The sequence below is a fragment of the Oncorhynchus keta genome, unplaced genomic scaffold (assembly GCF_023373465.1).
Source record: "Oncorhynchus keta strain PuntledgeMale-10-30-2019 unplaced genomic scaffold, Oket_V2 Un_contig_23564_pilon_pilon, whole genome shotgun sequence".
In the NCBI taxonomy this organism is placed as follows: domain Eukaryota; kingdom Metazoa; phylum Chordata; class Actinopteri; order Salmoniformes; family Salmonidae; genus Oncorhynchus; species Oncorhynchus keta.
In genome coordinates, this window is record NW_026283448.1 from 44,023 (window position 1) to 66,215 (window position 22,193).

At 45.6% G+C, this 22,193-nt stretch overlaps 2 protein-coding genes and 1 long non-coding RNA gene across 7 annotated transcripts; 1 reads left to right on the forward strand and 2 right to left on the reverse strand.

Moving 5' to 3' along the window:
• The first annotated feature begins 1,644 nt into the window (after positions 1-1,644).
• Positions 1,645-11,989, forward strand: LOC118381951 (prisilkin-39-like). Of its 4 annotated transcripts, none has more exons than XM_052505389.1 (6): positions 1,645-1,904; positions 8,479-8,693; positions 10,396-10,488; positions 10,630-10,670; positions 10,746-10,850; positions 11,322-11,989. In XM_052505389.1, exons 2-5 carry the CDS (start codon positions 8,483-8,485, stop codon positions 10,818-10,820), a joined length of 420 nt encoding a protein of 139 aa, XP_052361349.1. In that variant the 5' UTR covers positions 1,645-1,904; positions 8,479-8,482; the 3' UTR covers positions 10,821-10,850; positions 11,322-11,989. The 4 variants fall into 4 exon arrangements, with proteins under 4 accessions (XP_052361349.1, XP_052361347.1, XP_052361348.1 ...); XM_052505387.1 differs by having other exon boundaries at positions 1,683-1,904; positions 10,585-10,670; XM_052505388.1 differs by having other exon boundaries at positions 1,688-1,904; positions 8,512-8,693; positions 10,585-10,670.
• On the reverse strand, positions 2,398-7,806 carry LOC127921790 (uncharacterized). The gene is made up of 6 exons (XM_052505385.1): positions 7,794-7,806; positions 5,851-6,156; positions 5,456-5,590; positions 5,102-5,263; positions 4,536-4,589; positions 2,398-3,876 (listed from the first exon to the last, which is right to left on the reverse strand). Exons 1-6 carry the CDS (start codon positions 7,804-7,806, stop codon positions 3,620-3,622), a joined length of 927 nt encoding a protein of 308 aa, XP_052361345.1. The 3' UTR covers positions 2,398-3,619.
• On the reverse strand, positions 8,700-9,534 carry LOC127921793 (uncharacterized). 2 transcript variants are annotated; one of them, XR_008109600.1, is made up of 3 exons: positions 9,249-9,534; positions 9,064-9,137; positions 8,700-8,952 (listed from the first exon to the last, which is right to left on the reverse strand). It is a non-coding gene; the product is annotated as an uncharacterized LOC127921793 (long non-coding RNA). The 2 variants fall into 2 exon arrangements; XR_008109599.1 differs by having other exon boundaries at positions 9,064-9,174.
• Positions 11,990-22,193: the final 10,204 nt, after the last annotated feature.

A 22,193-nucleotide genomic window follows, 5' to 3' on the forward strand; every position in this document is an offset into this window, starting at 1 on the left:
TGTGTGTGTGTGTTTGTGAGGGTGTGTGTGTGTGTGTGTGTGTGTGCACATGTGAGTGCGTGTGTTTGTGTGTGTGTGTGTGTGTGTGTCCAGCACATCCTCCCTGACCATCTCCCAACACCCACGGTCCAGCTCTCACACCCCCAGCACACAGCTGGGACTAGTTAGGATGTAGAGAGGCAAGTTAGAAGAGCTGGGGATACAGTACTGTCCCATATATCTGCCCTTGTTTATTCAGAACCCTGGGAAGAGGGAGTAGAGCGGGGGAGGGATAGGGAGTAGGGTAGGGGGAGTAGAGCGGGGGAGGGATAGGGAGTAGGGTAGGGGGAGTAGAGCGGGGGAGGGATAGGGAGTAGGGTAGGGGGAGTAGAGCGGGGGAGGGATAGGGAGTAGAGCGGGGGGGAGGGATAGGGAGTAGGGTAGGGGGAGTAGAGCGGGGGATGGATAGGGAGTAGGGTAGGGGGAGTAGAGCTGGGGAGGGATAGGGAGTAGGGTAGGGGGAGTAGAGCGGGGGAGGGATAGGGAGTAGAGCGGGGGAGGGATAGGGAGTAGGGTAGGGGGAGTAGAGCGGGGGATGGATAGGGAGTAGGGTAGGGGGAGTAGAGCTGGGGAGGGATAGGGAGTAGGGTAGGGGGAGTAGAGCGGGGGATGGATAGGGAGTAGGGTAGGGGGAGTAGAGCTGGGGAGGGATAGGGAGTAGGGTAGGGGGAGTAGAGCGGGGGAGGGATAGGGAGTAGGGTAGGGGGAGTAGAGCGGGGGAGGGATAGGGAGTAGGGTAGGGGGAGTGTTATCTGACCCCTGGCTTTTTTCTTGACCTTTCTCTCCTCCTCCTCTCATCACTCTTTCTCTTTCTCTCCTTCTCCTCCTCTCATCACTCTTTCTCTCCCTCTCCTCCTCTGACCATTCGTCAGCACAGAAGGGATCGTCAAAACAAGGCTGCACACACACACACACACACACACACACACACACAGAGGCGATAATACATTCTAGACAAAAATGTAAGACAAAATTCTTAAGTCGCCCTTGCCTCTTTGTTCTGCAAACAACCAATCAAATGTATTTATCAAGCCCTTTTTACATCAGCAGTTGTCACGAAGTGCTGTACAGAAACCCAGCCTACAACCACAAAGAGGAAGCAATGCAGATGTAGAGGCACAGTGACTAGGGAAAACTCCCTAGACAGGCAGGAACTGAGGACGCAACATAGGTTCCTCTTCTGACTGTGCCTGTAACAGTGACCATACAGTATAACAAATCAAGAAACAAGATAATCAACTATCTAGTTTTCAGTTTAGTAATAGAGTAATTGTAATAATTTGTCTAATGATATGCGAGTCAAGTTGACATGTTGGGAAAATCCTGTCATTCCTTTCAGACAATGAGGGCCCCTGATAAAGATGAGAAGAGCACAAACGACACAAATCAACCGTTGCCTGTCAAGATCAAAATGTAGACTATACAACAGCCAACATTTCAGGATCTGTCGGCTGGAGTTGAGTTTCTTTGTTAGTTCCCTCTTACCTCTAAAATAAGTAGAACAAGATACTGGGAGAAAGTATCCTATATGAAGGGAATACTTCCCTCTGGGCTTTCTTTTAGCCTGCCCTCCCTGCCACAATAGCGTGCTCCAACTCACACTCACACACACACTCACACACACACGCATCCCTATTCACACACACTTACACACACCCCTACTCAGACACACTCACACACACCCCTACTCAGATACACACGCACCCCTACTAACACACACCCTACTAACACACACCCCTACTCACACACCACATTGTCTGCGTTCGGCTCTCCCTTCCCACTCTGCCTCCATCTCCCTTCCAGGATGCACAGACGACTGCTCTCTCTCTGGGTGACCGGGGCGCTGCTGCTACCCTTGTGCCGGGGTGAGTATTCACTGATCTTTGAACTTTGTACTGGCTAGAGCACTGGCGGACCTCAGGGTAATCTCTCAATGGTGGATCAAAGAGGGCACCAATTACCCCATGCAGGGGTGTTTAAACAGGACACCAAAAGGGATTTTTGTTGTCATCTGAAGCCGGTGCCCAAAGTGAGGATGACTGAACTGTCAGACAGGGTCAATGTTAGGATGGGAACATTGTGCCCCGGGAATTCCTAGAAACAATATCTAGTGCACTGAGGAGCAGTTTTACATAGCCACGTACAGTGTTGTTGTAACCCTACTGTGGGCAGTGATGACTTTCTCAGGCACCAGTGGAGAAGGAGCTCTGTGGATCCCCTATGGACTCGACCCGGCTGGTTGTTCTGTGGATCCCCTATGGACTCGACCCGGCTGGTTGTTCTGTGGGATCCCCTATGGACTCGACCCGGCTGGTTGTTCTGTGGATCCCCTACATGGACAGTTTCGAAATAACCCGGCTGGTTGTTCTGTGGATCCCCTATGGACTCGACCCGGCTGGTTGTTCTGTGGATCCCCTATGGACTCGACCCGGCTGGTTGTTCTGTGGATCCCCTATGGACTCGACCCGGCTGGTTGTTCTGTGGATCCCCTATGGACTCGACCCGGCTGGTTGTTCTGTGGATCCCCTATGGACTCGACCCGGCTGGTTGTTCTGTGGATCCCCTATGGACTCGACCCGGCTGGTTGTTCTGTGGATCCCCTATGGACTCGACCCGGCTGGTTGTTCTGTGGATCCCCTATGGACTCGACCCGGCTGGTTGTTCTGTGGATGAAAACTTTTTAATCCAGCCAGAGAGTTTAGACTTACAAAGCTGGGAAAGACCTCCTCACCAAACCACCTTCTGGTTGCTTTGTCTTATTATTTCTTGTTGTTTGTCTTGTTTTGGCTGTTGTCTCTGGGAGTCTGTCAGATGCAAACATTTGTCTTCATTGGTTTGTGGAGTTTGCGACAAGAACGCGTCTAGCGCTGTGAGAGTTTCGCTTCATGCTGGTCGTTAACTGTTCTGTTGGGTGATTCCTACTGCTGTAAGAAACAGACCAGATGACAGCGCAGAGGAATTATTACATTTGCTAGCTATAGCTTAACATAGCTTTTAGCAGTGATGCATGTTTTACAGTCTGTAAATAACCCAGGAAGTGTAGTTTTATTGCTTGATATTAAAAAGCATGGTAGACAGGCCACTCTACTATATCTCTACTGCAATATGATATATCAAGAGGATGTCCACCTGCTAGTCTCGCCGTTCTGTATCCTATCTGAGACACCGGCTCATGGAGCATAAAGGACCATAAACAAAGTGAACCTGAGGAGATGCAAGTCCTCAGAGAGAGAGAGAGAGATACTGTACATGGGCAGGGGTCATTCAATGGTCCACCACACTCCATTCAGAATAGAGCCATAAGATGTTTTCTGGGAGTATATAAGTTTTCCCAAAGCCTTGCTATTCAAGGAGACATGGGATGGGAGCCCTGTGAAATAGGACCGAGGGGTGAAATTATTAGGTTGTGGAACCATCTTGTCAATATGCCAGAAGACTGAATAACAAAAAAGGTTTTCAATTGGGATAAAACACACAATTATCCTTGGACAAAGCATCATATTTAAGGAAGCTGATGTACAACACATATCTAGAATTAAGTAATGATGCAATGTCAACATGATCAAACACAAGTTAACCCTTAGCTACAAAGAAAAATGGTAGTAGTGAATAAAGCTCTACCTATGGGAGTAGTGAATAAAGCTCTACCTATGGGAGTAGTGAATAAAGCTCTACCTCTGAGAGTAGTGAATAAAGCTCTACCTATGGGAGTAGTGAATAAAGCTCTACCTATGGGAGTAGTGAATAAAGCTCTACCTATGGGAGTAGTGAATAAAGCTCTACCTATGGGAGTAGTGAATAAAGCTCTACCTATGGGAGTAGTGAATAAAGCTCTACCTATGGGAGTAGTGAATAAAGCCTACCATGGGAGTAGTGAATAAAGCTCTACCTATGGGAGTAGTGAATAAAGCTCTACCTATGGGAGTAGTGAATAAAGCTTTACCTATGGGAGTTTTACAGTCTGAATAAAGCTCTACCTATGGGAGTAGTGAATAAAGCTGAATACCTCTGAGAGTAGTGAATAAAGTTCTACCTATGGGAGTCACCTATGGGATGAACAGCATAATGGGACCAGTGAATAAAGCTCTACCTATGGTAGTGATCCTAGTGAATGAAAGCTCTACCTATGGGAGTAGTGAATAAAGCTCTACCTATGGGAGAGTGAATAAAGCTTTACCTATGGGAGAGTGAATAAAGCTCTACCTATGGGAGGGGTAGTGAATAAAGCTCTACCTATGGGAATAGTGAATAAAGTTTACCTATGGGAGTAGTGAAGCTCTACCTATGGGAGTTTTAAAGCCTCTACCTATGGGAGTAGTGAATAAAGCTCTACCTATGGGAGTGAAGTGAATAAAGCTCTACAATATGGGAGTAGTGAATAAAGTTTTACATATGGGATAGTGAAAAACACCTATGGGAGTAGTGAATAAAGCTCTACCTATGGGAGTAGTGAATAAAGCTCATACCTCTATGGGAAGTAGTGAATAAAGCTCTACCTATGGGAGTAGTGAATAAAGCTCTACATATGGGAGTAGTGAATAAAGCTTTACCTATGGGAGTAGTGAATAAAGCTCTACCTATGGGAGTAGTGAATAAAGCTCTACCTCTGAGAGTAGTGAATAAAGCTCTACCTATGGGAGTAGTGAATAAAGCTCTACCTATGGGAGTAGTGAATAAAGCTCTACCTATGGGAGTAGTGAATAAAGCTCTACCTATGGGAGTAGTGAATAAAGCTCTACCTATGGGAGTAGTGAATAAAGCTCTACCTATGGGAGTAGTGAATAAAGCTCTACCTATGGGAGTAGTGAATAAAGCTCTACCTATGGGAGTAGTGAATAAAGCTCTACCTATGGGAGTAGTGAATAAAGCTCTACCTATGGGAGTAGTGAATAAAGCTCTACCTATGGGAGTAGTGAATAAAGCTCTACCTGAGTGAATAAAGCTCTACCTATGGGAGTAGTGAATAAAGCTCTACCTATGGGAGTAGTGAATAAAGCTCTACCTATGGGAGTAGTGAATAAAGCTCTACCTATGGGAGTAGTGAATAAAGTAGTGAATCTACCTATGGGAGTAGTGAATAAAGCTCTACCTATGGGAGTAGTGAATAAAGCTCTACCTATGGGAGTAGTGAATAAAGCTCTACCTATGGGAGTAGTGAATAAAGCTCTACCTATGGGAGTAGTGAATAAAGCTCTACCTATGGGAGTAGTGAATAAAGCTCTACCTATGGGAGTAGTGAATAAAGCTCTACCTATGGGAGTAGTGAATAAAGCTCTACCTATGGGAGTAGTGAATAAACTACCTATGGGAGTAGTGAATAAAGCTCTACCTATGGGAGTAGTGAATAAAGCCTACCTATGGGAGTAGTGAATAAAGCTCTACCTATGGGGAGTGAATAGTGAATGAAAAGCTCTACCTATGGGAGTAGTGAATAAAGCTCTACCTATGGGAGTAGTGAATAAAGCTCTACCTATGGGAGTAGTGAATAAAGCTCTACCTATGGGAGTAGTGAATAAAGCTCTACCTATGGGAGTAGTGAATAAAGCTCTACCTATGGGAGTAGTGAATAAAGCTCTACCTATGGGAGTAGTGAATAAAGTAGTGAATCTACCTATGGGAGTAGTGAATAAAGCTCTACCTATGGGAGTAGTGAATAAAGCTCTACCTATGGGGTAGTGAATAAAGTGGGAGTGAATAAAGCTCTACCTATGGGAGTAGTGAATAAAGCTCTACCTATGGGAGTAGTGAATAAAGCTCTCCTATGGGAGTAGTGAATAAAGCTCTACCTATAGTGAATAAAGCTGAATCTACCTATGGGAGTAGTGAATAAAGCTCTACCTATGGGAGTAGTGAATAAAGCTCTACCTATGGGAGTAGTGAATAAAGCTCTACCTATGGGACTAGTGAATAAAGCTCTACCTATGGGACTAGTGAATAAAGCTCTACCTATGGGAGTAGTGAATAAAGCTCTACCTATGGGAGTAGTGAATAAAGCTCTACCTATGGGAGTAGTGAATAAAGCTCTACCTATGAGAGTAGTGAATAAAGCTCTACCTATGGGAGTAGTGAATAAAGCTCTACCTATGGGAGTAGTGAATAAAGCTCTTGAAGGTCGTCCTCATATGTAGCCAAATAAGAGAGTACAAAGGCTATTTATTACAGTGATAGTGAAAATAATAGTAATGATGAAGACCTCTAGGGGGATTCTGGAGAACATTAGCAGCCCATTTGAGCCCCATCCATTCTGAGCAGAAGAAAAAACCCACTTCTCCCTATCATATCAGTGGATTGAAAGAAGTCACCTGATTTACAGCTGGAGAGTAGTTGTGTTTCCCTAAATCATCCTTCCCATAGTCTGAGTACAGAAACTGATGCAAGACTTGGCTTGTTGCAGTCTGACTTCTTTGCCAAAGGGCTCTTCTATGGTTCTGGGAGGTTGTTGAAGAACCTGTAGTTGACTCATCACAGAGAGTGTAAATGTAAACACTCTCCAGTGCCAGTATGGTACGGCTGCCGAAGTGTTATCAGACAGAGCGTGAGTTTCAACATGAGCTGTTTCAGCTTGTTGTCGAGACAAGAGTATACAGGCTCCTCCTATCAAAACAAAATTGATCATCAGGGCCTCCTGAGTGGTGCAGCAGTCTAAGGCTGTGCCACTAGAGATTCTGGGTTCGAGTCCAGGCAGCCAGCTGTTACCGGGAGACCCATGGGGCGGCGCACAATTGGCCCAGTGTCGTCCGGGTTAGGGGAGGGTTTGGCCGGTGACACGGTGTACGGTGTTTCCTCCGAGATGTTGGTGCGGCTGGCTTCCAGGTTAAGTGGGCATTGTGTCAAGAAGCAATGTGGCTTGGTTGTGTTTCAGAGGACACATGGCTCTCGACCTTTACCTCTCCCGAGTCCGTACGGGAGTTGCAGCGATGAGACAAGACTGTAACTACCAATTGGATACCATGAAATTGGGGAGAAAAATAATCTCTATATATATGATGATCAGGTTCCTGGGATGAGTCAAAACCAACTTACCCACAGAGACAAAGCATTGAGTTATTATTATTATGCAAAAACGGTTTAATAGTAAATGTATCAAAGGAGGTTGGTGGCAACTTAATTGGGGAAGATGGGCTCTTGGTAATGGCTGGAGCGGAATCAATGGAATGGATCCATACTTGCAGGACACTGGAGGAATCTATTGGACTTTCCCCTGAGACATGGTGACTGGATTAGAAGCTCATTATTATTAGATCACTGGAACGTCCATTTTGTTTTTGTGTAGAGGCTGTCAGATGTCTGGAAAGAGCTGGTTTCCTTTATGTTACTCACTTGGAAAGTCCAATCATTGTAAGATTATTACTTTATCCCACTAAGGTTCCTTCCTACCATTGTGATTGAGACCTGTGATCAAGAGAGAGAGAGGTCAGGAATTCCCCCTCACATATGACTTTGTGAGAGTTCCCATCCCCAACATTCAGCTAAACCCCCCTCTTTGCTACGTCCTTATTGTGTATGTCTGGCATTGGTAACAGTAGCAGCAGCCATATCCACCTTTCTCCCCTTCAATTCCCCATCAGGACTATCCCCACTTGACCCACCACTGGATATTTAGCTCTGAAGGGCAGACATTTCCTCTTTTACGTTCATTCAAGCTTTTTTCATGAAGGTTAGTCTATCATACAGGCCATGTGGTTGAATGAGATGGTGGTAAAGCCCTAAAGTATGGTCAACTTCTCATTTCTTCAGCATGTTTGTCAACCAACTCTCCATGAGCATTTTATTCCTCTGCAATTATTGAGAAATGGTTTGATATATCACAAGCTAAATATGTGGCCCTAAATCAAATGACAGGAAAACGCTGTCTCTAGAACGTATCCAAAAGTTAATACGGTCATTCACATGTGGCCTTGCTCAACCAAGCATTTCACAAGACATGCGACGGTTCGTTTCGCTAGCTGATGAGATTCCACCAGGGAAACCTGATGCTCATTGTTTCACACCAGTCCGCTCTGCATCGTGCCCCACTGTAGTTCACTGCTCTGCAGTTTACTCTTGGCTGTCCTCTACTGGTATAGAGTCTGATGGATGGAGTTCCAGATTGTGTATTTTCCTGCTGCCAGCTCCATGATGTATCCCCCTGGGGGCCAGACCAGCTCCATGATGTATCCCCCTGGGGGCCAGACCAGCTCCATGATGTATCCCCCTGGGGGCCAGACCAGCTCCATGATGTATCCCCCTGGGGGCCAGACCAGCTCCATGATGTATCCCCCTGGGGGCCAGACCAGCTCCATGATGTATCCCCCTGGGGGCCAGACCAGCTCCATGATGTATCCCCCTGGGGGCCAGACCAGCTCCATGATGTATCCCTGGGGGCCAGACCAGCTCCATGATGTATCCCTCTGGGGGCCAGACCAGCTCCATGATGTATCCCTCTGGGGGCCAGACCAGCTCCATGATGTATCCCCCTGGGGGCCAGACCAGCTCCATGATGTATCCCCCTGGGGGCCAGACCAGCTCCATGATGTATCCCCCTGGGGGCCAGACCAGCTCCATGATGTATCCCCCTGGGGGCCAGACCAGCTCCATGATGTATCCCCCTGGGGGCCAGACCAGCTCCATGATGTATCCCCCTGGGGGCCAGACCTCCCTCCTGCCTCCATACGGTTCCATTGTTCTCCTCTGTTTGTCTTTGCTCCATAACTCATAGGAGAAGTCTCTGTGTGTCTCTGCTCCATACCTCATAGGAGAAGTCTCTGTGTGTCTCTGCTCCATAACTCATATGAGAAGTCTCTGTGTGTCTCTGCTCCATAACTCATAGGAGAAGTCTCTGTGTGTCTCTGCTCCATAACTCATAGGAGATGTCTCTGTGTGTCTCTGCTCCATACCTCATAGGAGAAGTCTCTGTGTGTCTCTGCTCCATAACTCATATGAGAAGTCTCTGTGTGTCTCTGCTCCATAACTCATAGGAGAAGTCTCTGTGTGTCTCTGCTCCATAACTCATAGGAGATGTCTCTGTGTGTCTCTGCTCCATACCTCATAGGAGAAGTCTCTGTGTGTCTCTGCTCCATAACTCATAGGAGAAGTCTCTGTGTGTCTCTGCTCCATAACTCATATGAAAGGTATATGTTAATCTCTACCCCATAACTCATAGGAGAAGTCTCTGTGTGTCTCTGCTCCATAACTCATAGGAGATGTCTCTGTGTGTCTCTGCTCCATACCTCATAGGAGAAGTCTCTGTGTGTCTCTGCTCCATAACTCATAGGAGAAGTCTCTGTGTGTCTCTGCTCCATAACTCATAGGAGAAGTCTATGTCTGTCTCTACTTCATAACTCATAGGAGAAGTCTCTGTGTGTCTCTCCTCCATAACTCATAGGAGATGTCTCTGTGTGTCTCTGCTCCATAACTCATAGGAGATGTCTCTGTGTGTCTCTCCTCCATAACTCATAGGAGAAGTCTCTGTGTGTCTCTCCTCCATAACTCATAGGAGATGTCTCTGTGTGTCTCTCCTCCATAACTCATAGGAGAAGTCTCTGTGTGTCTCTCCTCCATAACTCATAGGAAATGTCTCTGTGTGTCTCTCCTCCATAACTCATAGGAAATGTCTCTGTGTGTCTCTCCTCCATAACTCATAGGAAATGTCTCTGTGTGTCTCTCCTCCATAACTCATAGGAGATGTCTCTGTGTGTCTCTCCTCCATAACTCATAGGAGAAGTCTCTGTGTGTCTCTCCTCCATAACTCATAGGAAATGTCTCTGTGTGTCTCTCCTCCATAACTCATAGGAGATGTCTCTGTGTGTCTCTCCTCCATAACTCATAGGAATGTCTCTGTGTGTCTCTCCTCCATAACTCATAGGAGATGTCTCTGTGTGTCTCTCCTCCATAACTCATAGGAGATGTCTCTGTGTGTCTCTCCTCCATAACTCATAGGAGATGTCTCTGTGTGTCTCTCCTCCATAACTCATAGGAGATGTCTCTGTGTGTCTCTCCTCCATAACTCATAGGAGATGTCTCTGTGTGTCTCTCCTCCATAACTCATAGGAGATGTCTCTGTTGGTCCTAGGCAGGGAAGATAAGGTTTATTTCTCCCCTGAGGCATACCAAACAAATGAGGTGGGGCTCTCCAAACCCAGAATCCACATTTAATGGAACAATGGCTTTTGTTTTCTTGCATATAACACACTGCGTAGTCCTCATGTTGGGTGTATCTGATAGGTTTGTAATAGGAGATGTTGAGGAGCACAATGACTTGGAGTGTAGTTCAGTGAAAGACATGATGGGATATGAGGTATGATATAGATGGCTTTTAGTTTCAGGGCTGACCAGGTTTTTGGTCATAGCATTTCTTTCTCTTCCCTTTTTCCACAGCAAACAAAGAGGACTATGAGGAGGAATATGATGACTATTCTACACAAACACCAGACTATGACTACACCGCCACCTTCGATTACACCTATTTCAGTAAGCCACTTAACCAGATATGTCAGTTCAAGTGTTAGTGTGGTCTCACTTTGTGGTTCTCCTCACCAACATCGTTGATGTCCGTCATCTTTTAAGGTAACACCACCGGCCATGAGGACTATAGTTTGTATGTCATTCTAGGAGAGAAGAAGAATGTGGAGGAGAAGGATCTTGAGAATAAGGTACAGAATGTTCTTATAACACTTCCATTCTGCAGCTTATCATGTTCTAATGACCTTTTACCGACCCCTATTCAGGCTTTAGCGATTGGCTCCCCATGCCCAGTGCTACTCCTCGGATTGGCTGCTCACCAACTCCATCGATTACTGTGAATGAAACCGAGCACTGCAGAACATACACAGGTACATCTACTTATTGACCAAAACTTTCTTTAACATGTCTTTGTCTTTCTTTCTCCCTTCTCCTATTTCTCCTCAATAATATACAGGTTGCAGGACATAATGAATGTGGAAAAGTGCCATGCATTGATAGCACACAGTGGTACACACTAGGACTAGGAAGTTAACACAGGACCTTGAGGTCAAAGGTTAAGTACCCTGACCACTTTATTTGCGACTCCCATCATTCATAGGCTCATAGCCATAAAGATATCTCTCTCTAGACATTCATGTGAAGGCCCCAAATGGGATGAACGCCAAAGGGCACCTAAGTAACCATCATTTTTCACCCCGTCTAGAATTGAAGGGTCTTGAAAATAAACAAAGTTAATTGATGACAATATCCTGTGAAAAGGCTTTTTTAATGATTTGGAGACAGGGTCATAAACCTCTTCTTTATTTTCTCCACTAATATGTGTTTCTCAATTCTTACAGATATACAGGACCCTGAACTGAGCAGAAAGTTACCTAATATTCTGGAATTGGACTGAGGAGAAAGCTACCCAATATTCTGGAATTGGACCTTTTTAAGGATCAAATGGACACAGCATGAGATTCTCCACCACTGACCTTCTATACTATAGTTGGAAAAACTCAGTGACTCCTGAATCCTAACTTATGAAAGAAGCCCACAACTTGAATTCATAAACATCTCCCATAATAATATTTGCATTGTATGCACGTCTCAAGTTGTAAGATCAAATCAAAATCTAAATCAAATGTATTTATAAAGCCCTTCTTACATCAGCTGGTATCTCAAAGTGTTCTCAAAATACAGAAACCCAGCCTCAAACCCCAAACAGCAAGCAATGCAGGTGTAGAAGCACAGTAGGAAAAACTCCCTAGAAAGGCCAAAACCTAGGAAGAAACCTAGAGAGGAACCAGGCTATGTGGGGTGGCCAGTCCTCTTCTGGCTGTGATGTGTCCCTTAGAGTAATAATAGCACAAAGCCAATATACCCCACGTATTCCATCTTGTTTGGACTTCATACAAACTAATATGTATATTATACATGCTGTTTATCTTTTAACACATCTTTTACAAGTATGTTTTGTTTCTGTTTGATATTCTGTTATGAAAATATAATGCTTTCTACAACCATAGTACATGTTTTCTCTTCTTTATGGTCAATGGTTAATAGTCTATGGTTTAATGACATGCAGATGTGAAATGAGGCAACCCATGTATTACTTATAGGGTTCTAATTCCCTTCCCTGCCCTAGAAAAGCATTTAAAAGAGAATTATATGCTAACAATAAAACAGAGAAATCCCCAATGAGGTGCAATGAGGCTTTAGAGCCATTTACAGAGGGGTAGAGGGATGGGACTGGGCCTGTACAGGGGTAGAGGGATGGGTCTTACTGAGATTTACTGTCAGGGTCCAGGTCTGGTAGAATCTGTTCAGAAGATCTAGGTGCTGCTGTAGGCCCTCCTTGGTTGGAGACAGAAGCACCAGATCATCAGCAAACAGTAGACATTTGACTTCAGATTCTAGTAGGGTGAGGCCAGGTGCTGCAGACTATTCTAGTACCCACGCCAATTTGTTGAAATATATGTTGAAGAGGGTGGGGCTTAATGAAGCTGCATGTCTCACCCCACAGCCCTCTGGAAAGAAATGTGTGTTGAAGAGGGTGGGGCTTAATGAAGCTGCATGTCTCACCCCACGGCCCTCTGGAAAGAAATGTGTGTTGAAGAGGGTGGGGCTTAATGAAGCTGCATGTCTCACCCCACAGCCCTCTGGAAAGAAATGTGTGTTGAAGAGGGTGGGGCTTAATGAAGCTGCATGTCTCACCCCACAGCCCTCTGGAAAGAAATGTGTGTTGAAGAGGGTGGGGCTTAATGAAGCTGCATGTCTCACCCCACGGCCCTCTGGAAAGAAATGTGTGTTGAAGAGGGTGGGGCTTAATGAAGCTGCATGTCTCACCCCACGGCCCTCTGGAAAGAAATGTGTGTTGAAGAGGGTGGGGCTTAATGAAGCTGCATGTCTCACCCCACGGCCCTCTGGAAAGAAATGTGTGTTGAAGAGGGTGGGGCTTAATGAAGCTGCATGTCTCACCCCACGGCCCTCTGGAAAGAAATGTGTGTTGAAGAGGGTGGGGCTTAATGAAGCTGCATGTCTCACCCCACGGCCCTCTGGAAAGAAATGTGTGTTGAAGAGGGTGGGGCTTAATGAAGCTGCATGTCTCACCCCACGGCCCTCTGGAAAGAAACGGCCCTCTGGAAAGAAATGTGTGTTGAAGAGGGTGGGGTGCTGGGCTCTGGAAAGAAATGAAGAGGGTGGGGCTGCATGTCTCACCCCACGGCCCTCTGGAAAGAAATGTGTGTTGAAGAGGGTGAAGAGGGTGGGGCTTAATGAAGCTGCACGGCCCTCTGGAAAGAAATGTGTGTTGAAGAGGGTGGGGCTTAATGAAGCTGCATGTCTCACCCCACAGCCCTCTGGAAAGAAATGTGTGTTGAGGAGGGTGGGGCTTAATGAAGCTGCATGTCTCACCCCACAGGCTGCATGTCTCACCCCACGGCCCTCTGGAAAGAAATGTGTTGAAGAGGGTGGGGCTTAATGAAGCTGCATGTCTCACCCCACGGCCCTCTGGAAAGAAATGTGTGTTGAAGAGGGTGGGGCTTAATGAAGCTGCATGTCTCACCCCACGGCCCTCTGGAAAGAAATGTGTGTTGAAGAGGGTGGGGCTTAATGAAGCTGCATGTCTCACCCCACGGCCCTCTGGAAAGAAATGTGTGTTGAAGAGGGTGGGGCTTAATGAAGCTGCATGTCTCACCCCACGGCCCTCTGGAAAGAAATGTGTGTTGAAGAGGGTGGGGCTTAATGAAGCTGCATGTCTCACCCCACGGCCCTCTGGAAAGAAATGTGTGTTGAAGAGGGTGGGGCTTAATGAAGCTGCATGTCTCACCCCACGGCCCTCTCTGTTGAAAGAAATGCATGTCTGCCCTCTGAAAGGGTGAAGAGGGTGGGGCTTAATGAAGCTGCATGTCTCACCCCACGGCCCTCTGGAAAGAAATGTGTGTTGAGAGGGAGGGTGGGGCTTTGAAGCTGCATGAAGCCCTCTGTGGAAGAGGGTGGGGCTTAATGAAGCTGCATGTCTCACCCCACAGCCCTCTGGAAAGAAATGTGTGTTGAAGAGGGTGGGGCTTAATGAAGCTGCATGTCTCACCCCACGGCCCTCTGGAAAGAAATGTGTTTTTTGCCCATTTTAACCGCAAACTTGTTGTTTGTGTACATGGATTTTATAACATTGTATGTTTTTCTCCCAACAACACTTTCCATCAATTTGTATAGCAGACCCTCATGCCAGATTGAGTCAAAGGCTTTTTTGAAATCAACAAAGCATGAGAAGACTTTGCCTTTGTTTTGGTTTGTTTGTTTCAATTAGGGAGCGCAGGGTGAATGTGTGGTCTGTTGTATGGTAATTTGGTAAAAAGCCCATTTGACATTTCCTCAGTACATTGTTTTCACTGAGGAAATGTACGAGTCTGCTATTAATGATAATGCAGAGGATTTTCCCAAGGTTGCTGTTGATGCATATCCCACGGTTGTTATTGAGGTCAAATTTATCTCCACTTTTGTGGATTTGGGTGATCAGTCCTTGGTTCCAGATATTGGGGAAGATGCAAGAGCTAAGGATAATGTTAAAGAGTTTAAATATAGCCAATTGGAATTTGTGGTCTGTATATTTTATCATTTCATTGAGGATACCATCAACACCACGTACCTTTTTGGGTTGGAGGGTTTGTATTTTGTCCTGTAGCTCATTCAAGGTAATTGGAGAATCCAGTGGGTTCTGGTAGTCTTTAATAGTTGATTCTAAGATGTGTATTTGATCAGGTATATGTTTTGCTGTTTGTTCTTTGTTATAGGGCCAAAAAGATTGGAGAAGTGTTTTGTCCATCTCCATTTTGGATAGATAACTCTTTGTGTTGTTGTTTGTTTAGTGTTTTCCAGTTTTTCCCGAAGTGGTGTTCTATGGATTCTTCAATGACTTTGAGCTGATTTCTGACATGCTTTCCCTTCTTTTTCATTAGTGTATTTCCGTATTGTTTTAGTGATTCACCACAGTGAAGGCTCAGCTTTTCTGGGTCTCTATTTTTTGGGTTTGATAGGTTTCTCAATTTATTTATTATGTTTTTGCATTCTTCATCAAACCATTTTCAGCTTCCCTATTAGATTTGATAGGGAAGCTGAGAGGTCAAATATACTATTTAGGTTTTCTACTGCCAAGTTTACACCTTCAGTTTTACAATGAAACATTTTGTCCAGGAAGTTGTCTAGAAGGGATTTAATGTTCCTTCCATTTACAGTATTTCGACTTTATTAATGACCAAAGGCTCGTATTTCGGTGTGTTATTATGTTATAATTAAGTCTATGATTTGATATTTGATAAAGGTAGCAGCAGGCTCGTAAGCATTCATTCAAACAGCACTTTGGTGCGTTTTGCCAGCAGCTCTTCGCAAGCATAGCGCTGTTTATGACTTCAAACCTATCAGCCTAATGGCTGGTGTAACCGATGTGAAATGGCTAGCTAGTTAGCGGGGTGCGCGCTAATAGCGTTTCAAACGTCACTCGCTCTGAGACTTGGAGTAGTTATTCCCCTTGCTCTGCAAGGGCCGCGGCTTTTGTGGAGCGATGGGTAACGCTGCTTCGAGGGTGGCTGTTGTCGATGTGTTCCAGGTTCGAGCCCAGGTAGGGGCGAGGAGAGGGATGGAAGCTATACTGTTACACTGGCAATACTAAAGTGCCTATAAGAACATCCAATAGTCAAAGGTTAATGAAATACAAATGGTATAGAGAGAAATAGTCCTATAAATACTAAATTAACTACAACCTAAAACTTCTTACCTGGGAATATTGAAGTCTCATGTTAAAAGGAACCACCAACTTTTCATATGTTCTCATGTTCTGAGTAAGGAACTGAAACGTTTGCTTTTTTACATGGCACATATTGCACTTTCACTTCTCCAACACCTTGTTTTTGCATTATTTAAACCAAATTGAACATGTTTTATTATTTATTTGAGGCTAAATAGATTTTTATTGACGTATTATATTAAGTTAAAATAAGTGTTCATTCAGTATTGTTGCAATTGTCATTATCACAAATACATTTAAAAAATCTGCTGATTGATCAGTATCGGATTTTTTTGGTCCTCCAATAATCGGTTTCAGTATCGGCGTTGAAAAATCCTAATCGGTCGACCTCAAGCTTGAACTATAATATTAGTGCAGAATTTCTTACAACTTCTGAATAGAAAAAACTGCATCTGGTACGATACTGTTGTGTTCCGCCCAAAGCCGTCCCTCTAGAAAATGTGTGGGTTAAATTAGTGTTCCCCGTTGCCACTGTCTAATAACGGATGTAAAAAAAGAACGATAGCAAAAATGAGTTATGTCAAAATGATGTCATACTCCACATTTAGGGGGGCCACAAGGGGGTCCAAAATTGTTGTCACAGGGGCACTGGCCCCCGCCCACCCAGAACCGCTAGTGCAACACGGATATAAAATGTCCGATGTGAAGTGGTGTCGTATGTATGATATATTTCCAAGCCATGAGAGAAATAAGGCACACAGAGACTGCTACTTGAAGTGGAAGAATTTGCAACAACCTGTAATGGCAGTTAGTGGCATTGACTGTCAGTTGCAGAAGCAGATACAAACAGAACCTGAGAAAAATAGAGCTCTCTTGCAGAGAATCCTAGATGTAACACTGCAGTTGGCATCAAGGAACTTCCTTTTCAGGGGTAAAACCAAAGTCCCAGATGACATCCACAATGGTCCTTTCCTAGGCACACTAGAGCTCGTCTCTCCACCGATGAATCAGCACTTACAAAAAATCAGGGACAAAAAAAGGAACCAGGCTGACACGTTATCTGAGCTCTGACATTCAAAATGAGTTCATTGAATTATGTGGCAGAGGAGTTTTGAAAATAATTCTAAAGGAAAGGGAGGATGCTATTTATTATTCAGTCATGTGTGATGCTACACCAGACACTTCCCACACTGAGCAGAATGTTGTGCTCATAAGATATGTGAATTATAACAAAGAAACAGAAGACTGGGACATCACTGAACGGTTTCTTGAATTCAAGGACTTTCACAAAAAGACAGGAAGTGAGATGATAGTGTGCTTCATGAACAAGGGATAGACATTGGAGATGGCAGAGGGCAGGGATATGACAACGGGACAAACATGTCAGGGAAAGTCAAGGGAGTCCAAGCCCAAATATTAAAGACAAATCCTCTTGCTACATTTTCACCTTGTGCCTCCCACACCATAAATGTTGTAGTTGGGCAGGCTGCAGAGTCAAGCCCAGAAGTATCAACATTTTTTGGCTGCATCAATCGCCTTTACACACCTGTTAGCGGCAGCCCAGAGCGATGGGCCATCTACAAAGAGAAAACAGGTTGCTCTTTGTATCACCTCTCCAATACCCGCTGGAGTGCAAGGATCGATGCTGTTAAACCTGTAGTGAAACACCTACTGTGTGTCATCAAGACCCTTGTAACATACTCATGACATGCAGTCTCAACAGTGAGGCCAGATCAGAAGCTAGTGGTCGGAAAGAACTACTTCCTGTCATTCAACGCTATTGTCCTCCTCTGGCTGAAAGTACTGCAATGCATTGAGGACAGGAATGTGATTCTCCAGGCAGTAAAAATCTCACTTGACCCAGAGGCAGCCAATATCAGCCTTAAAGGAAGAGGTGCAGGCTCTGAGAGATGGATGGGAGTCTCTCCTGTCTGTGGAAACACTGACTGCTACACAAATGGATGTTGCACCTCAATTTAGCAAGGAACACAGCCGCCAGAGGAAAAGGAAGAGATTCCATGGTGAGACCTCTCAAGAGGAGACAGCTCAGGACAGTGTAGCAACAGTGTTTCGGGAACAGTGTTTTTACTGCTATGGACAACATCATATGTGACTTGGACACTAGGTTCCACACCACTGCAAAAATGGTTATATAATTTTCAGTTGTTCTGAAACTTGGTCAGATTAGTGAGGATAAAGTATTTTCTGTGTGCCATCCACTGATCATGAAGTATTTCCAGAGATCTAGAATGACCTTCTTGATCCAAATCAGTCAGGTTTCAAGACTAGTCATTCAACTGAGACTGCTCTTCTCTGTATCACGGAGGCGCTCCGCACCGCTAAAGCTAACTCTCTCTCCTCTGCTCTCATCCTTCTAGACCTATCGGCTGCCTTCGATACTGTGAACCATCAGATCCTCCTCTCCACCCTCTCCGAGTTGGGCATCTCCGGCGCGGCCCACGCTTGGATTGCGTCCTACCTGACAGGTCGCTCCTACCAGGTGGCGTGGCGAGAATCTGTCTCCTCACCACGCGCTCTCACCACTGGTGTCCCCCAGGGCTCTGTTCTAGGCCCTCTCCTATTCTCGCTATACACCAAGTCACTTGGCTCTGTCATAACCTCACATGGTCTCTCCTATCATTGCTATGCAGACGACACACAATTAATCTTCTCCTTTCCTCCTTCTGATGACCAGGTGGTGAATCGCATCTCTGCATGTCTGGCAGACATATCAGTGTGGATGACGGATCACCACCTCAAGCTGAACCTCGGCAAGACGGAGCTGCTCTTCCTCCCTTGGGGAAGGACTGCCCGTTCCATGATCTCGCCATCACGGTTGACAACTCCACTGTGTCCTCCTCCCAGAGCGCTAAGAACCTTGGCGTGATCCTGGACAACACCCTGTCGTTCTCAACTAACATCAAGGCGGTGGCCCGTTCCTGTAGGTTCATGCTCTACAACATCCGCAGAGTAACTTGACCCTGCCTCACACAGGAAGCGGCGCAGGTCCTAATCCAGGCACTTGTCATCTCCCGTCTGGATTACTGCAACTCGCTGTTGGCTGGGCTCCCTGCCTGTGCCATTAAACCCCTACAACTCATCCAGAACGCTGCAGCCCGTCTGGTGTTCAACCTTCCCAAGTTCTCTCACGTCACCCCGCTCCTCCGCTCTCTCCACTGGCTTCCAGTTGAAGCTCGCATCCGCTACAAGACCATGGTGCTTGCCTACGGAGCTGTGAGGGGAACGGCACCTCAGTACCTCCAGGCTCTGATCAGGCCCTACACCCAAACAAGGGCACTGCATTCATCCACCTCTGGCCTGCTCGCCTCCCTACCACTGAGGAAGTACAGTTCCCCGCTCAGCCCAGTCAAAACTGTTCGCTGCTCTGGCCCCCAATGGTGGAACAAACTCCCTCACGACGCCAGGACAGCGGAGTCAATCACCACCTTCCGGAGACTCCTGAAACCCCACCTCTTTAAGGAATACCTAGGATAGGATAAAGTAATCCTTCTCACCCCCCTTAAAAGATTTAGATGCACTATTGTAAAGTGGCTGTTCCACTGGATGTCATAAGGTGAATGCACCAATTTGTAAGTCGCTCTGGATAAGAGCGTCTGCTAAATGACTTAAATGTAAATGTAAATCTTACCCCTGAGTTTCAACATGAAGTAAGACAGATGAACACTGTATATGCTGACAATTACCCCTCCTAACTTGTCCCCTCTTGGTCTCCTGAACACTGTATATGCTGACACTTACCCCCCCTAACTTGTTCCCTCTTGGTCTCCTGAACACTGTATATGCTGACAATTACCCCCCCTAACTTGTCCCCTCTTGGTCTCCTGAACACTGTATATGCTGACAATTACCCCCCCTAACTTGTCCCCTCTTGGTCTCCTGAACACTGTATATGCTGACACTTACCCCCCCTAACTTGTTCCCTCTTGGTCTCCTGACACCTGAACACTGTATATGCTGACAATTACCCCCCCTAACTTGTTCCCTCTTGGTCTCCTGAACACTGTATATGCTGACACTTACCCCTCCTAACTTGTTCCCTCTTGGTCTCCTGACACCTGAACACTGTATATGCTGACACTTACCCCCCCTAACTTGTCCCCTCTTGGTCTCCTGACACCTGAACACTGTATATGCTGACAATTACCCCTCCTAACCTGTCCCCTCTTGGTCTCCTGAACACTGTATATGCTGACACTTACCCCCCCTAACTTGTTCCCTCTTGGTCTCCTGACACCTGAACACTGTATATGCTGACACTTACCCCTCCTAACTTGTTCCCTCTTGGTCTCCTGACACCTGAACACTGTATATGCTGACACTTACCCCCCCTAACTTGTCCCCTCTTGGTCTCCTGACACCTAAACACTGTATATGCTGACACTCTCCCCTCCTAACTTGTCCCCTCTTGGTCTCCTGAACACTGTATATGCTGACACTTTCCCCTCCTAACTTGTCCCCTCTTGGTCTCCTGAACACTGTATATGCTGACACTCTCCCCTCCTAACTTGTCCCCTCTTGGTCTCCTGAACACTGTATATGCTGACACTTACCCCCCCTAACTTGTCCCCTCTTGGTCTCCTGACACCTGAACACTGTATATGCTGACACTTACCCCCCCTAACTTGTTCCCTCTTGGTCTCCTGACACCTGAACACTGTATATGCTGACACTTACCCCTCCTAACTTGTCCCCTCTTGGTCTCCTGAACACTGTATATGCTGACACTTACCCCCCTAACTTGTCCCCTCTTGGTCTCCTGACACCTGAACACTGTATATGCTGACACTTACCCCCCTAACTTGTTCCCTCTTGGTCTCCTGAACACTGTATATGCTGACACTTACCCCCCCTAACTTGTCCCCTCTTGGTCTCCTGAATGCAATTTGTCAGATGCAGCTGCAAAGCATTTTTGTAGTCGTGTGCATTGCTTTACGTATATTTTGCACACTGCCTGTGACTGTTGCTGGTGGTGAGAGAGCTTTCAGTAAGCTAAAACTGATTTTTTAAAACTATTTGAGGTTCACTATGTCCCAGGACAGGCTTTGCAGTCTTGCCATACTGTCCATTTAAAGTCAGTTAGCTAGAAACTGGACTTCAAAGACTTGATCAGGGACTTTGCTAGCAAGAAGGCTTGGCGCTGGGCTCTTGGTGAGTAAGGCATTGCTATAGATATTGGATTACAATACAAATGATGCTCACAGGCTGAGAACAAGATATATCTCAAAGTAATGGCTGGATTTCCATCAAATTTGTTGTGCACAATCAAGACCCCAAGTGGAAAAAACCTATTGATTTGGTGACCTCATGACCTTTCCTCTGGCGCCACCATCGGGCCTTTTCATTTCGATTTCCATTTTGTTTTCCATTTCCACTTTTCCAGCTGCTTATTTTCTATTTGGTATGTAACTTAGTTTAAAAATCTGCTGCTGATTTTATCATTTTGTCTGTTATATCATTCTATGGATGATAATGTTAATTTATTTTAATTGAAAAGGTTGATGTATATTTAAGTTATATTTATTTTAAGTTATTCATTCATGTTAAGAGAATTTTCCATTCAAGAATTGTACCATTAAAATGACATTTAGACTGTAAAAGATGGCCTTTAGCACATTTCTTATAGAGGGTATCAGTCTTGCATCAGATAGTGAATTCCACTGTATGCAGAATGTTGCCTGCATGTCTGCACAGTGTTATATTTTCACAGCTCGCTGTCAGGAAATATCAGACAGTAAATATTGGACTACAAGAGAGTTGCAAGCCTGCAAAGGTAGAGTTATTTAAAGCTTTGAGTAGATCGATTGGGTTTTGGAGGTGTGTGGTTACAGCAATTGTGCAGGGTTGGCATGGCCTGTGGTGGTGGAGCCCAATGTGATATCTTTTCATGGGGCCCAAAATCCCTGGCGGTGCTCCTGGGTGGGGGTGTGGCTGGTGGTGCTGTGGTCTGGATGAATGTCCTCTCTCTCTCTCTCTCTCTCTCTCTACCCTATAGAGATTTTACCTGGAATTCTATGACGTCATGACATGGAACTCCTCGGATGATACATGTACGTGATCCTCGCCCTCTGACGTTACCGAGGTATTTAATCCATCTAAATAAGGAAAAGATTACATCAAGGGAGTCAAGAGATTAACTGGGGTGTCTTTTTGTCATATTATGTAACAGGACTACAGCATAGGCGGACTGGCCATCTAGCATTTCGGGCAAATGCCAGATGGGCTGGTCCATTTTTAGCCCAGTGGATCTGTCTAACATGTTGTTGTTTTTTGCGCAAAGTTATCGTTATCTGGCTAATAATAGGGGCCGATGTGGGGGACTCAAGGAAGAGAATGGGCCGATGTGGGGGACTCAAGGAAGAGAATGGGCCGATGTGGGGGACTCAAGGAAGAGAATGGGCCGATGTGGGGGACTCAAGGAAAAGAATGGGCCGATGTGGGGGACTCAAGGAAGAGAATGGGCCGGTGT

Coding starts and splice junctions, on each gene's coding strand:
- LOC127921790 (XM_052505385.1), bottom strand. Junction 5,264..5,455: donor TTTATTCACTACTCCCATAG/GTAGAGCTTTTC, acceptor CTACTCCCATAG/GTAGAGCTTTATTCACTACT. Junction 4,590..5,101: donor TTTATTCACTACTCCCATAG/GTAGATTCACTA, acceptor CTACTCCCATAG/GTAAAGCTTTATTCACTACT.
- LOC118381951 (XM_052505387.1), top strand. CDS start 8,483: ATGATGTATCCCCCTGGGGGCCAGACCAGCTCCATGATGTATCCCCCT. Junction 8,694..10,395: donor CTCCCTCCTGCCTCCATACG/GTTCCATTGTTC, acceptor CTTTTTCCACAG/CAAACAAAGAGGACTATGAG. Junction 10,671..10,745: donor AGAAGGATCTTGAGAATAAG/GTACAGAATGTT, acceptor ACCCCTATTCAG/GCTTTAGCGATTGGCTCCCC.